This window comes from Arachis ipaensis, chromosome B6, assembly GCF_059453495.1.
Source record: "Arachis ipaensis isolate K30076 ecotype BB chromosome B6, ASM5945349v1, whole genome shotgun sequence".
Lineage (NCBI taxonomy): Eukaryota > Viridiplantae > Streptophyta > Magnoliopsida > Fabales > Fabaceae > Arachis > Arachis ipaensis.
The window spans coordinates 141,008,093-141,022,764 of NC_142441.1; the positions used below are offsets into that span (position 1 = coordinate 141,008,093).

The 14,672-nt window shown below is 34.7% G+C and overlaps 1 protein-coding gene across 2 annotated transcripts; it reads right to left on the reverse strand.

The window, feature by feature from the left end:
• Positions 1 to 513: 513 nt before the first annotated feature.
• On the reverse strand, positions 514 to 11,876 carry LOC107605281 (elongation factor G-2, mitochondrial). Of its 2 annotated transcripts, XM_088489602.1 has the most exons (20): positions 11,249 to 11,876; positions 10,337 to 10,558; positions 9,672 to 9,793; positions 9,434 to 9,584; positions 8,823 to 8,894; positions 7,879 to 7,974; positions 6,770 to 6,858; positions 6,006 to 6,072; positions 5,561 to 5,599; positions 5,172 to 5,232; positions 4,564 to 4,673; positions 4,407 to 4,481; positions 4,255 to 4,323; positions 4,031 to 4,152; positions 2,246 to 2,371; positions 1,839 to 1,959; positions 1,625 to 1,725; positions 1,469 to 1,529; positions 1,134 to 1,187; positions 514 to 1,037 (listed from the first exon to the last, which is right to left on the reverse strand). In XM_088489602.1, exons 1-20 carry the CDS (start codon positions 11,669 to 11,671, stop codon positions 936 to 938), a joined length of 2,283 nt encoding a protein of 760 aa, XP_088345728.1. In that variant the 5' UTR covers positions 11,672 to 11,876; the 3' UTR covers positions 514 to 935. The 2 variants fall into 2 exon arrangements, with proteins under 2 accessions (XP_088345728.1, XP_088345729.1); XM_088489603.1 differs by lacking the exon at positions 8,823 to 8,894 and having other exon boundaries at positions 11,249 to 11,780.
• Between the last annotated feature and the right edge of the window lie 2,796 nt (positions 11,877 to 14,672).

The following is a 14,672-nucleotide window of genomic DNA, read 5'->3' on the forward strand; positions in this document are numbered from 1 at the left end:
TATAGAAATAAATAGAGATGCATTGTCATTTTACACTAAATCAATCTTTGTCGAGACTTACATTGCTACATTCTAGAAGGTGAGAGAACACTTTTTTTCAGTAAAATGTTATATATACTATTTTTGTATGCACATTTTTTATATACATTTTGTTGTACACAATATACAAATATCATTTCTCTTTTACAATTCGCTCTACAGCTATTCATTTCTTTCTGAGAACTTATTTTCTCATGACCAGTCAAGAAAAAAAAATCATTCTTTTTCCACATCAGTGTCTCCAAGAGAAAAAAATGTTTCCAAAAGAACTAAATACGTTCATCATATCCAAAAATATGTTTGACAAATTCCGTCGAACCCTAGTACAATCATAAGAAAAGAAAAATCGAAAGGACATTTGAAAATTTTGTAAAACAGTTTCTCTGCGTTGATCTTTTGAAATCTAATTTGGTTGTCTGCTCTGAAAGGAAGCAAGCTGACGCTGCCAAATACAAACTTTCAATCGCCTTATGAACAATAAATAGGAATTTATTGCTACATTCCGTACACCGTAAATATTTTTGGCGATGTTGTATCTTACCGGTATACCAAAACAAATAGAGCAAATACAAAATATAGAAAAAGCTCAGGTTCTATCTGAGCTAGTTGACAATGTTACTAGTTACTAACTACCTAAAACAAGTAATTACCTATGGCGATTAACATGTGCTGAACCGTTAACTTATCCGTACAAAATGTTCTCACAGCTACAAGAACTTTTATTAGCTTTTCATTTTTCTGAAACTGTCAACCCCCCCTCTCTTTTCTCAAAAAAAAAAAAAAAAAAAGAAGGAATCAAACCTATATACCTTATATAATTGATACAATTTAATTTCTTCCTTCCATGAAAAATGATTGTCCCAGGTTTTAGGACCATGTTCTTCGACGAAACCTGATCATTCGGCCGCCTTGCCCTTGTAGGAGTTTATTAATTGCGTCTGTACCTCATGAGATACAGGTGAATGCTCCTTGTATTCCATTGTGAACTCACCTTTCCCCTGCAGTTATTGAAGGATCAAAAGAAAATTAAAAACCAACATTTGAGTAATATTTTATAAGCCATGTTCTTGATTCATGTAAACCGTGATATTCACCTGGGTCATTGAACGAAGAGCTGTAGAATACCCAAACATATTGTTAAGAGGGACCTGAAATAATTCATGCAGCAAATAATTTAGCAAGTACAAAAGGCATAAGAATTGAAATTGACAAACTGCATTAGATATTCCCAGTTAAGCCATTAAGGTTAAACCCTAGAGCATGCTCTCAAGTTTACAGAACAAGCATCAAAAGCATTCTAGTTTTGTTAAGTATGCACAGATTTTAGATGCCCAAAAGACATAAGCATGCTAACCTTCCCATTAACACTAACATAAATACTTGAACACCTTCCAATAAAAATATTAGCACGGATTTGTTAATCACTTACATGGGCAGTGATGATAGAGTCATCTCCTTCCTGATCATTGCCAACAATAACACCTTTTCTCCTGTTAACGAGGTAAAAAAATATCAGTAATTGTTAAAATTTATCGAAATATCCATTTGAAAGAGAAACAAGGATAGAATAAAATAAGAACCCCACTTGTTAATGTCACCAGCAACGGCTCCTTGGAATTCTGTTGGTACTTTCAGCTCAACAAGCATAACAGGTTCTAATATAACTGGCCTGGAAGCTGTATAGCACTGATACAAATATCAAAGAATATGGTCATTACTATGAAAACAAAACCATGGACAATATTATCAGGATGATATGTGCAATGTTATAAAATATGGATGTCAGAATTGTAAAGAACCTGTCTGAAAGCATAGATAGAAGCCAACTTAAATGCAAGTTCACTAGAATCAACAGCATGAGCAGCACCATCTGTCAAGACAACTCTAAGATTTTCGACAGGATGTCCAATTAAAGCCCCCCTGTATGAAAGCAACATTACGTTACCATAAAATGAGTATTGTAATACTACCATGGCTGAATCGCATAATAAAATTGATATTTCGTAAATATGCCAATGAATGAACTTTGGCTTCCTCAATATTACATTCTTAGTCCCCATAAATTACTTTTGAGTGCTCACTTATTCCATCATTACATTTATCGGTGGTCTTTAGTACATTCATGGGGAATAAGATAATATATGTTGAACGACAATTAGACTTAAAGTAGAAATCACAAATAAGCAATGATGAAAATTTCACTCACGAGTTGGCGGCTTCCTTAAAACCTTTTTCAATTGCAGGGATAAAACCTGATGGAATAGCTTGCCCAACAAGGAGGTTTTCAAATTCGAATTTAGTTGGTGATCCTGCCGGAAGTGGTTCAATATACCTGCAAACACAGTGAATTCACTAAGCATCAAGAAACAAAAGGTGATTAGGGATAAGTTGGATCATCACAAATTCACAATCAGCTGCTATCATAAAGTAAGATACTTCATATGGAAGCCATTAGCCCAGAACCACAGCAAAGAGAAGAAGGCTTTAAACAATTTGTTTTAAATCTCAGGATTATTACACTTTTATTGTAAAAAGGAAAAGGATATTTATACACAAGGAGAAGTCTGGAAGTAAATGAAAATCCCTATCTAAAATTTGATTGCCCTTGAATACCAGCAATTTTCTGTTCCTAAGAGACATGCATTTAGTTTGGATGACATTGTTTGAAAATCACGATGTATACTTTCTTCATTTATTAATTCACAACACCTTTTATTTAACAAAACTTTCTTGACTAACTTTAAAATTTTTTAATAATGCATCAACTTAATTTTATTTCTAACTACACAGAAAAGAATATAAAATGAGATACATTTGTTTAAAAACTAACATGGACAAAAATGCCTCTTTTGTCAAGCGCTTATATTAAAAGGAACTTCTCAAAAAGTAATTTATGAATAAACAATTTGCTGTAAGATTAATATAAGTTACTTTTTTTTTATCTTTTAGAAAGTACTTATTAAGCCTAATACAAAAAATAGCCTAATACAAAAAATATATAATTACACACTACAACGGCATATTTATCTTGTAATATTCAGTAAGTTAAAACTTGGGGAAAAATAATTAAAGAATCTCGTAATGATCAAACAGTGCCTACTCCCTAATCTTGCCTTGCATGCAAGGTCTATGCATATTTAAACATGCTGTTGTTTGAGAGAAAGTTAATCAAGAGTGAGTCACAGTCATTATATTTCTTGCAAGGTTGGTTCACATGATTTCTATGCTCCAACCATAGGGTATTGAAAATTGTAATTGCAATTAAACAATTTTTGGAGTTATATCTTTGATGTTAACAGTTTGTCATTAAGTATCTCTCCTAAAGTTGTAATTATTGTAATTGGATAAAGGTAAAACACAAAAGAATGGTTTAATATCAAACAGCCTCCTTCACACGAATGTCGATCCTATCTTGGGATGCAGCTTTTATTAAGAATAATTGAGAGACAAGAAGGATTGAACCCTCTGTCTAGTCATAGAAGCTCTTATACCATTATTGAAACTCAGTCACTCTTTAAACTTTAAAAAATAGCTCAAGGGAGAGGGTCGCCCTAGACTTGTAAAGGCTTCTACTACACCTTATCCTTAGGACATGTGGAACTATAATATACCTTCTCATGCTCAAGACTGGACAAAGACTTACTATTTGGTTGACTAGACATTTTGGGGTGACCCAAAAACAACCATAGAATAGGTTCTGGTACAGTAATATACCATGATATGAACCATCTTTCCCATGAACTTAAATTGTTGGTCAGCAACATGATTTTATATCTAACACTTTCATGAGAAACAAATCCAAATCTTGATTATTGATATTGTAAATGTGAGATGTAAATTAGTGGGATACAAATAATAATAATAATAATAATTAGTGCATATGACAATCATAGTGCAAAGTGCCACTCTCAGGCAATCCACATGTCTAATCTGATTTTAATAAAAAAAATTCTTATGTATGGTAACTAATATAAAAATTACCGATACATACCCGATTACCCGTCCATATTGACCTTGCCCTCCAGATTGCTTCTTGTGTAAATAATCAAAATCAGCACGTTGTGTAACAGTTTCTCTGAAGTTTACACGGGGCTTTCCAACAGTTGCATCAACCTTAACAAGTAGGAACATAATAATGAAACTCCAGAAGCAGGAAATATAAAACCAGTATCAGCAAGGATTAACAACATTAATGCATGGGAAAGGAATAGGTACCTTATACTCTCTCCGAATACGTTCAACATAAATATCTAAATGTAGTTCTCCCATGCCAGAAATGATAGTCTAACAACAAAGGTAAACTATGTCATTGCAAGTACAACAAATTTGCCACTTTTGTGATCTAGATAAATAGAATAGAACATTACCTGCCCACTCTCTGGGTCTAAACCAACACGGAATGTAGGATCCTCTTTCTGGAAGCGATTCAAAGCTTTTGAAAACTACAAGTGATATACCAAGAAAATCAAATACTTGATAAGCTGGGACAGGGTGGTCAGTGTGTTACATAAAGAAACTACTTACTTGCCCTCCAGAATCTTTTGAAACTGGCTGTACAGCTAATGACATTACAGGTTCAGGAACATTCATGGAAGTCATTGTGTATTTAACTGATCCATCAGTAAACGTATCTCCTAATAACCAATGGATGGAAAAAAGTTAGACAAGTAACATGTATTAAGGCCAATATAAAACTAACTTAGGCAACATATTACTACAAGATTAAGTTCAAAATAGAGTGCAATTCATTCTCTACATCAATAGGCAGAGACTGCTAACAACAAAAGACTCAATTATCAGAAATTCAGAATGTTTAACAGCTGTTGAGAAGGACTGACGTAATTAAGCCTTAAAAATTTGATCAAACTATACAATTAGAGCCTTACAAATTAATTTAAAAGATTTAACTTAAGAGTTTCCTATGGGCATTGGTTAAGAGAGAAAATAGAAAAGTTTTGGTTTGCATTAAGTGCACAGAAAAATTTAAAAAATTAACATTTACTTGTTCTTATAGTATTCCTAGCAAGTGCCTTAACACTTGTTAACAAGACCCTTAATTAAATCTTGAATAAATAAAGGTACAATATAGGATTCCAGACATCAATAGGTTAGGGCAAGGACAAAAGACGAACCTGATGCACAATCAACACCAAATACAGCAACTATTTGCCCTGCATGAGCCTCTTGAATGTCCTGCAATTTGGATAAAATCCTAATTGAATATTAAATATATTTAAGTATTGAAATATATTAAACAGTCTTCGTAACAAATCAAGCAGGGAAAGGTACCCCTACCAAGTTACTCTATAGCAAAAATAATAGCCTATAACCTACCCAACTAAAGTTTCTTTTTCTTTTCTTTTCTTTTTTGTTTTTTCTTGATTTTTTAATATGGAGAGAAAACTAAACAAACTGGGTAGGACAAGGGGATATGAGTTCCTCTTTACCATAAAAAAATAATGAGAAAAAAATACCAATAACATGAAAATCTGCCAGTAATACTGTAAATTTAAAACCTAACCTCCATCTCATCAGAATGCATCCTAACTAAGCGAGGAACCTGCATCCATTAAGAAAAACATTTAGCCAAAAATTCATTATAATTTTGAAATGCAATACATGAAAGCACAGACCTAATGATCTAACTAGTGAAAATATTACATCACTGGTAGCACAGCAACAAAATTTTGGTGCATAGTTTTAAAGAAATTCATGAACCCAGGGTAGATTACAATTGAATAATTGCTATAATCTTATGCCATGCAATTTATTACTCTTCCCAAGATGAAATCTAAAGGAAATAATAAAAAGCTGAAGATTTCAACAAAACATTACTGCAAAGTTGTGTTTGGAAAAATCTTGAGTTAAAGCTATGATTTATAGCATAGCATTAGCCAAAAAAAATTCCAGGATTCAGTTGCACATATGCACATGAATAACGCAATCACAAAAACCTTAGAGTTTACCTTGATCTTCTTGCCGGTGTTTACATTAATAATAAACTCGCCCTTGCGGATCACACCCTCGTAAATTCTTCAACACCCAAAGCCGGGGGGTAGGAAAAATGAGAAAACAATCCAATAATTGTGTTATTTACAAAGTTAACACATTCAAAACAAAATATATGCAGACAACACACACACATAGGGAAAGTGATAAAATGGTTAATGGTGAGAGTGAAATGAGTAAATCTCGGTTGTGGGAGAACAAAATGCTCAGGAGGGGGAGGAGGGGAGCGCAATATGGGCCCAAGGGACTGGTAAATCTGGGTGGCAAGACTGGTGGGGAGGGGTAGTGAAATGATTTTGTTAGAAAAGAGAGTTGGGGAGTATATTGGGAGGTGACAAAATGCTGAGGAGGGCATTCAGATTGTTGGGATTAGAATCAGACTAGGAGAGGGCCAGGTCTCTCAAAAGCCTGCCATTTGTCACACATTGTTTTTTCCTTTCTCAGTAAAGAACACATGACCTGGGGAAGGGTAAAGCCACATTGGATTTTACCATTTCCTTCAGTTTCTGTACTGTTTGATCTCTTTTCTACCTACAATTGGTAGCAGCTGTTACATAGTCATATGAGATGTGACTTCTTTCTGTAATCATGTGAGCTCTAAAGTACTTCGACCATTCATGTACGATTATGCAGCCAAGAATTGCTCTCATCTCATAACAGCCAAATTCTCTTACTTGATACTGCCATATATATGTTGAAAAAGAGTTTGAAGTTATATTACCTTAAATATGTCAACTGGCCAAACCGCCCTTCCTCCAACTTAAATGCCAACGCTACAAGTGGCCCATCAGGACTTCCAGTCAACTCAACCTGAAAGTGCATAGATAAATTATTCAATAAAAAAGAAACAAGAGCACAAATGCAAAATCGGCTTGCAAAATCATTTGCAGGCCTCTCATTGCCACAGCAAGAACTCTTGAGGCCTTTTGGTATCATTTAAAATCCTTGGGCTTTTCCCGATGGATTTGCATCAATTTCTAATTACCACATTCTGGATCATACCAAGAAGCAAATACAACTGGTAACTTTCCAGTGTTTTGGTCCATTCGGTTGAAACTTGTAAAGGAAGTCCATGCCTTTTAACAGCTCCTTTTCGACTACTGATTTAATTGAGATATGATTACCTTTTCGGCCTCACTTTGGTGCTTAGTACATGGTCTGTCTAAGGGTGTTCCTCACTTCCTCTAGCTAACATTCAAAGGGATTGGCATGCTTTAGTACATGGTCCTGTTTGTTGGGTGATACCATTTTGTATCCATGTGAGGATATTCCATCCTCTTGTGTACATTCTTCTCTCTCCTAATAAAATTTCTTTTTCTATCAAAAAAATTTAACCTTCCTTTGACTAAGTTGTGATTTATATTTTGAAAACTTATGCAATAGTTATCATCCCGATTAAATCTAAGTTGTGTTATTTTTCATTTTGTATTTACTTTTTCTGCCTGGAGTCTTACAAATGCTACTATAGATGCAAGAAAATGTCCACATGAGAATTTTTAACTTTTTTAAAGATTATGTTTAACTAGTAATTACATTTTAAAAAATCCATGAAAATTTAATTATTCGAGTAATTAACCAAGTTCTTAATTGATGTTTTTTCCCTTTTTTTATGTTTTACTCTATTTTCCATATATCTTCTTGTATGATGCTTCAAACCAAATATTCTTCTTTCACTCCCACCCAAATATATATCTAATCTATATATATAAAGAAACTTATAAATCATCATTAAAAAAATAGCCTGCAAATTCAGAGGCCAATTGACAATTTATGACAAATTGATCATAATATCAAAGCAAAACAAAGATAAACATCTTATAAATCAGGTACCTTTTCCTCATTCTTTGTTTGGTCAAGGGCATAACTACTAACTTCAATTGGACATGGCAAATAATTAAGTACACCATCCAGAAGTGGCTGTACTCCCTGTATCAGTAACAGAAGACAATGAAAAGCATAAGAGGCAGAAGGTAAAAATAGGGATGCCTGCAAGCATATGCATGTACAAGAGAACCTCTTGGGGGTTTGGGAGTTTGAACTTGAGAGCAAGGATACCAACCCTAGACGAATTGATGATAAAAAGATTCATCAATTACACAAATCCAATCAAAAGGTAACTTAATAAATCATACAAATTACAAAACATTACACGACACATTAACAGAGCAATCCAGCATATCACAAGCAAGATAGGAGATAGAACACAAATAAGAGATGAGTAGTCAATAATAGATAGTTATAAACACAGCAGCATTCTAATAAAAATTTATCAGGACAAAATATTTTATTCCTTTATATTTATTGTGTATGGTCATAAATTGACCTGTATTTGATTTCATTTGGGCATATGATGGGATAAAAGATCCCAGACATCTATGATCCAATCAAAACAAACGTAAAGGATCTAGTAGGTTGGGCAACTTAAGCTACCTCTTGGAATATTTGAATATTTTACACTCCTAATATTTTGAGCCATCCTGACAAATATTAAATACCTGCTAACATGATGCATGCCATTTATGATCCCATATGATATGCATACACAACCATTATAGCAGTTGTGTATTACAGAATGTCGGGGCAACTAAGCCAAGAGGATTTAAGTTCTCAAAAAAAGAAAAGGAAAAAAAAAAACAAATATCCAAATTAGGTGCATTGTATACATATGGGAAATAAGGATACAACATATTAATAATGTAAAGAGGAGGAATACAGAAAGCAATGACTATATAGCATAGAATACACATAAGAACTAAAGGTAATTCAATGGTTACCTTATTTTTAAAAGCACTACCCATGAACACAGGTACAAACTTCCGTGCTATGGTGGCCCTACGAATTGCTTCCTGCTCAAAGAAAAATGACATCACAATAATACATCTCAATATTTAATAAAATAATTAAATATTCTAAACTACATATAAAGCTAAAGGAGAATGTAGTACATCGACTTCATGATAATCTATCAGTGAAAAACCATAGGCCAAAGTGAGTAAAAAATGCAAGAACTAAGCATCAACGAAGAACCATGCTTACAACTTTTATTAGCAGAAACCACACATATTACTATATAAGCGATTATTTTCACTGATAATCATAAAATAACTAGACCACTTCCCATTGACACACCTATGCCTTTCCTATTTCTGATACACATCTAGAATGCTCAAGACTTCTATGTAATCAACAATAAAACATCTCAACAAAATAATTGTCAGAGGTAGACCAAACTTAAGAAACTGACTCTACCAGCTAGATTAGGATAAATACAACAGATTCAGAAAATATCTTCTCTCTCTACTCAGTTTCAGTTAATACCAAACTTCAATAGGGATGAGGGAAAGGGGGAAAAAAACCAAAAAATGAAAAAAGAAAACCCACAGACCTGAAGGTCAGCAGGTGATATGGGCTCATCACCAAGAAAAGCTTCAGCAAGTTGATCATCAACTTCTGACACAGCTTCTATGAGCTCACGCCTTTTTTCTGCTACCAAGGCTTCCATATCTGCAGGCACCTCTTCAGTGACAACTTTTTCACTGAAATAAGCAACAATAGAGCATGCTAAAAATAAGCCATAAGGAGAATTAATTTTAGTAATAAACAGCAATAATTTTGAAACAAACCCATTAGAACCCCGAAAATAGTATGCTTTTAATTGCACAAGATCAACAAGTCCCTCAAAATCATCCTCCAAGCCTATCGGAACTTGCATTGCAGCACTATGATGCCGAAGCTTAGATCGTGCCTGTAAAAGTAATAGTCCTCAAATGAGAAAAAAGTTATGCAACTATAATGATGATGTAAGCACTTTTGGCTATCTTTTGCTATTGTATATATATAATCTCTTATCATCTTCCTTCTATCCGTCTTAATGATATTCTTCTATCAATATAAATACAATAAAAAAGAAAGTATGGTGATGATGATATAATGAATCAAAAGGAAACTAAAAGGATTTCCAGAATGCACAAAGGTAATAACAAATAATACTTACTAAACTACAAAACTAAAATTTGATAGCTTATGTATTGCTGCAAAATCTTAATTAATGTGATGCTATTAAGGTGAAGTCATAGAAGATTTTTAATAAACAGGTTACAGAAGATTTTATCATGAAAAATCAGCTTTAGAAGAGGTTCAACTTTTTCAAATTCCTTAATTTCTCAAAGATCAGCAACCAAGGGATTGAGGAACCGAATCTGTGAAATTCTCTTCCATAAAACCGTATGAATGGCAATAAAACTATAAAACATATCATCTATACTGTCTTCATTAATCTCCAACGAACCTGATTTAAAACTTTCCATGGATCTGCTCCCATCCGATCAAGCTTGTTAATAAATGCAAGTCTTGGAACCTCGTATCTTCTCATTTGTCGATCTACTGTGATGGACTGACTTTGCACACCACCAACACTACAAAGTACAAGAATAGCACCATCAAGGACACGCAAAGCCCTCTCAACTTCAATGGTGAAATCAACGTGACCAGGTGTGTCAATTATGTTAATCTGCAATGACAAATTTCCCAAAAGAAATACAAATACAATTATACTTTTACCCAAAAATTAGAAAGTATAAATAATTAGCAAGTCAAAGAGATGGAAGAAGGAAGTCATCAGTACTGCAAGTATAATATAGAATTCTTATTCCAATATTCCAATGTTCCAACATTTCTGACTGTCATCGAGACAATTTGCTTTTGCTTAGCAGACTAACTTTTTTATTTTCTCAATTCCACTTAAGAATGATTACACATAGAAACCTTTTCAACCTTTTCTCCATTCTCCATCATAACTAATAACTAATCCATAACAATAATTAGTATGTTAGGGATTGCAGTAATCACTATACATTAAAAGCTCATTAGCTCTTCAAAATTGATTTAATACTTAAATTCAGTCTGAGCTCAGTCAACTCATAACCACATAAAATTCATCAAACTGAATCTCAACTCGAATCATAAATTCAACACTGAAATGGAACTGACTGATTCATCATAGTCACTAGTAGATTGACAGGTACTTCAATACACATTTTCTTTACAGAAAACGTAAAAAAATAATTACTTTTTGAAAAATTAGACTAAAATTGAAGTAAATAACTACTTTTATATTGTTTTATCATTTGAGGAATAGCAAAACAACAAAACCATTTGGAGAAGGGGAACAGTTTATCAATAGCAGAGAAAGGGATATTACCTTATAGTCTTTCCAAGAGCAGTAAGTAGCAGCAGACTGGATAGTGATACCTTTCTCCCTCTCCAAGTCCATGGAATCCATCTTGGCGCCGACGCCGTCTCTGCCCCGAACCTCGTGGATCTCGTGGATACGACCAGTGTAGAAAAGCACTCGCTCCGTCAAAGTTGTCTTGCCGGAGTCGATGTGAGCAGAGATCCCGATGTTGCGTAACCGCTCCATGGACTCCTTCCACCATGGCTCCTTGTCCGCCGCCGCCGCCCTCGCTCGAGCAGCGTTGCCCGACGAGAAGTGCCGCAGGTGGAATGCACCGGCAAGGAGGGACGACGCCGGAGACGGAGATGGCGATGGGGATGCCGGGGGCACGGAGGAGGAGAAGAAGGTGTAGAGTAGGCGCGGCGCAGAGGACCTGGCAATCCGTGCCATGATGATGGTGGAAGAGGTGGCGCAGGGTTTTTCGTTTGGTTTGTGGTTTTGTGGGGGGCTTACAGCCAGTGGTGCCTAAACCCTGTGATCGAAATAGGAAAATTATTAGGCATATAGGCAAATGTTCTTAGGAAATTTTTAAAAAATAAAATAGAATATATCCTCAGATAAGCCCTCATGAAATTTTGTATTTAGCTTTTTGGCCTCTGAAAAAATTTTATTACAATTAAGGTCTTCGAATTTTATATAAGTGAAATGTTTAGGTTTTTCTGTTAGTCAAAATTGTTGACCACTAATAACAAAAATTTATGTGACCGTCAAGATATTGGCATGACTATAACGTTGTTACGTGTTGTCAATCAGACTAATAGATCTTCTAAATTGAATTTCCTAGACAAAATGCTGTCTTTCTACTTAAATTAAAACAACATTCATATTCAAATCTTATTTTGCTGTTACACTAATAGCATTGATATTTATATCAGAATTTGTTGGAGATAAGCCTCAATGTAGTCCCTGAAGTTGCACTCGAGCCTCATAGTAGTCCCTGAACTTAAAAGTTCTTCAGAGTCATCCCCGAACTTGCACTCTGAGACTCAAAGTGGTCTTTCCGGCGATTTCAGCACACGTGGCGCAACCAGAAAGCTTAGCTAGCAGCGTTTGTGACACGTGGGACTCACAACGGCTAGCTGATGTGGCAAAGTAAACTCTTCCGACTCAATTTGGTCCCTCAGGTGAAGTTAAAACCCTGATCCCCTTTTTTGAAAGCCACATTGTTCACTCTGCTGTCTCCTCATCGGTGCTGTGTTCTTCTGTTCTCCCTCTCTGAAGCCCGAAGGTTATGGCTAGCACGAGCAATGCAGCTGGGAGCTCGAACAACCCACGATCATTTGGAAGCATCATGAGGAGAATGAACAGAAATAGAGAAGCTCGTTTGCCAAAAATGAAAAAAAAATCATGGGAAGCCTGGTTTCTCTAAAAGAGGTAAGCCAAAAATGAAAAAAAAATGTGGTTCCTCTGTTTTTTGATATTGTTGTTAATCTAATATTCACAAAAGTTCATGCCATTTTTTTTATTGTAATTGGTGGGTATGAACGCCTCTGTTCTGTTCTCTGTGCTAGGGTTTGATCACTACTGGCTTTCGTAGTGGTTTGGCAAAGAAAATTGTAGAGTAGGAGTGTTTCTTGTGCTTTGATAATATGAAAACGTGTTCCTTATGTGTTAGAGTTTACTGCTCTTAGTGGAGGAGTTTCCAAACTGTTAATGTGTTTCAGGACAATGACTCTGATCAATGAATTTGTTAAACAGAGTTTGCATGATCACAATAGAAGTAAAGATCTTTTGGGAGTTGAAATTTTTTGTAACTCTGATAATGGATTCTGAATTTGACTGATTTACCTAATTGCCTTTCTTTGTATTGGGTTGGTTTAGTTAAACTGAATGTAATGTGTAATGCTGTTTAGTTAAACTGAGTGTGTGATCATAAAGAATTCTTGCATACATAAGTTAGAGTAATATAAAGTAATAAGTTTTGCAGTTGCTAATGAAGTTAACTTAGCTATTGGAATAGTCACATTGTTTGATGAATTTGGTCTGGACTAGTGGATTAGTTGTGGGAAAGGGTATGTAAATTTGAATGGTTTGATCCACTAAGATTGAAGTTAGTGTCTAGAGAACTGCTATCCTTAGTTACACCAAAATAATGTTCTTGATTTCACACTTTCTTATGTTCACATGACACAAATCATTAGCAACATGATCAAAATAAAGGTGAAATATCATATAATTTAACAGTTAACAACTAACAAAGTTAGGCACTCTATTCAATACCCCGGTCCACAATAACCTTTTCTAATAAAAATTTTGAAAAAAAAAATCACAAAATAATAGAAGACTTAACTTATATTGTTAATTTGAATATAGTGATAATATAGCACAGTGAAATATTAGAGGGAGAAGGAGAAGTAGAAAAGCAAGGGAGTGGTGCTTTTGTTGCCAACTGTCAAGTAATGAAAAGGAGAGAGTGAGAGTGATGATGAAAATGGTAGAAGAAGATTAGGAGTGAATCAATGCTATGATATGAAGAAGATAACAGATGCCATTCAATGAGCTTTCATTAACTACTATTTACCATTACTATTTCTAGATGGTTTTTCTTGTTTCATCTCCACTTTCAATGTTGTATATTATTTTATTGTTTTTTAACCTCTCTAGTTAGTGATTACTTTAGCTCCAAATTTGGCAGATTTTCTTTATTTCTGTGTGCCTTTTTTTGTTGGTAGTAAGTTGTAGTTGTATATATATATATATTTCCCTCAGTTGCAAAAGAAAAAAAAAAGGGTCTTGGTCTTGGGTTTTGTGGGGAACTACACGGAGAGTGAAGTTTGGTGCCTGTCCTTGTGATTTATTTGCCAGTTTGATTTAAGGCACATATTGCTGATTATATATGCTGAATTAATCCTGGACTGATTATATGATGTTAATACACTGGGCTGCTGTCTATATATGCAGAATTAATCCTGGACTGATTATATGCTGCATAATGTTCTGTCAATCTATTGTTATTCATTTATCCTGTTCTGCATAATGTTCTGTAACAGTGCTGTGTAGGGACTAGTTTGATGTCACTTACATAAGTCTAGGGACTATTTTGATGTCACTTATATAACTGTAGGGACAATTTTACTGCCTGAAAACAACTATCTGACCCCTTCTTTGGTATCTGAAACAGGGCCTTATAAATGCAGTTAAGGAGGTTTTTCCAAATGTCCATCACAAATTCTGTGTTTGACATCTGTGGAAGAACTTCAATAAGCAATGGAAGGATCTCCAACTTAGAAGGCTACTTTGGGATTGTGCAAGGTGTACTAGCCAAGATGGCCTTGATATCATCAAAAAGATTGAAAGGGTTAATAAGGAAGCTTGGGAGTATTTGAACAAGTGGCCCTATGCAAGGTGCAACACAGGAATTGCTACAAGGCTTGCGAATTTCATGAAGTTT

Bases quoted from the DNA above. Each gene is read 5' to 3' on its own strand.
- LOC107605281 (XM_088489602.1), bottom strand. From the start codon at position 11,671: ATGGCACGGATTGCCAGGTCCTCTGCGCCGCGCCTACTCTACACCTTC. The intron at 5,233-5,560 runs GTTAGGTTTTAA...TCCAAATTGCAG, and splicing joins TGCATTCTGATGAGATGGAG to GACATTCAAGAGGCTCATGC. The intron at 1,530-1,624 runs GTGGGGTTCTTA...CCTCGTTAACAG, and splicing joins GTTGCTGGTGACATTAACAA to GAGAAAAGGTGTTATTGTTG.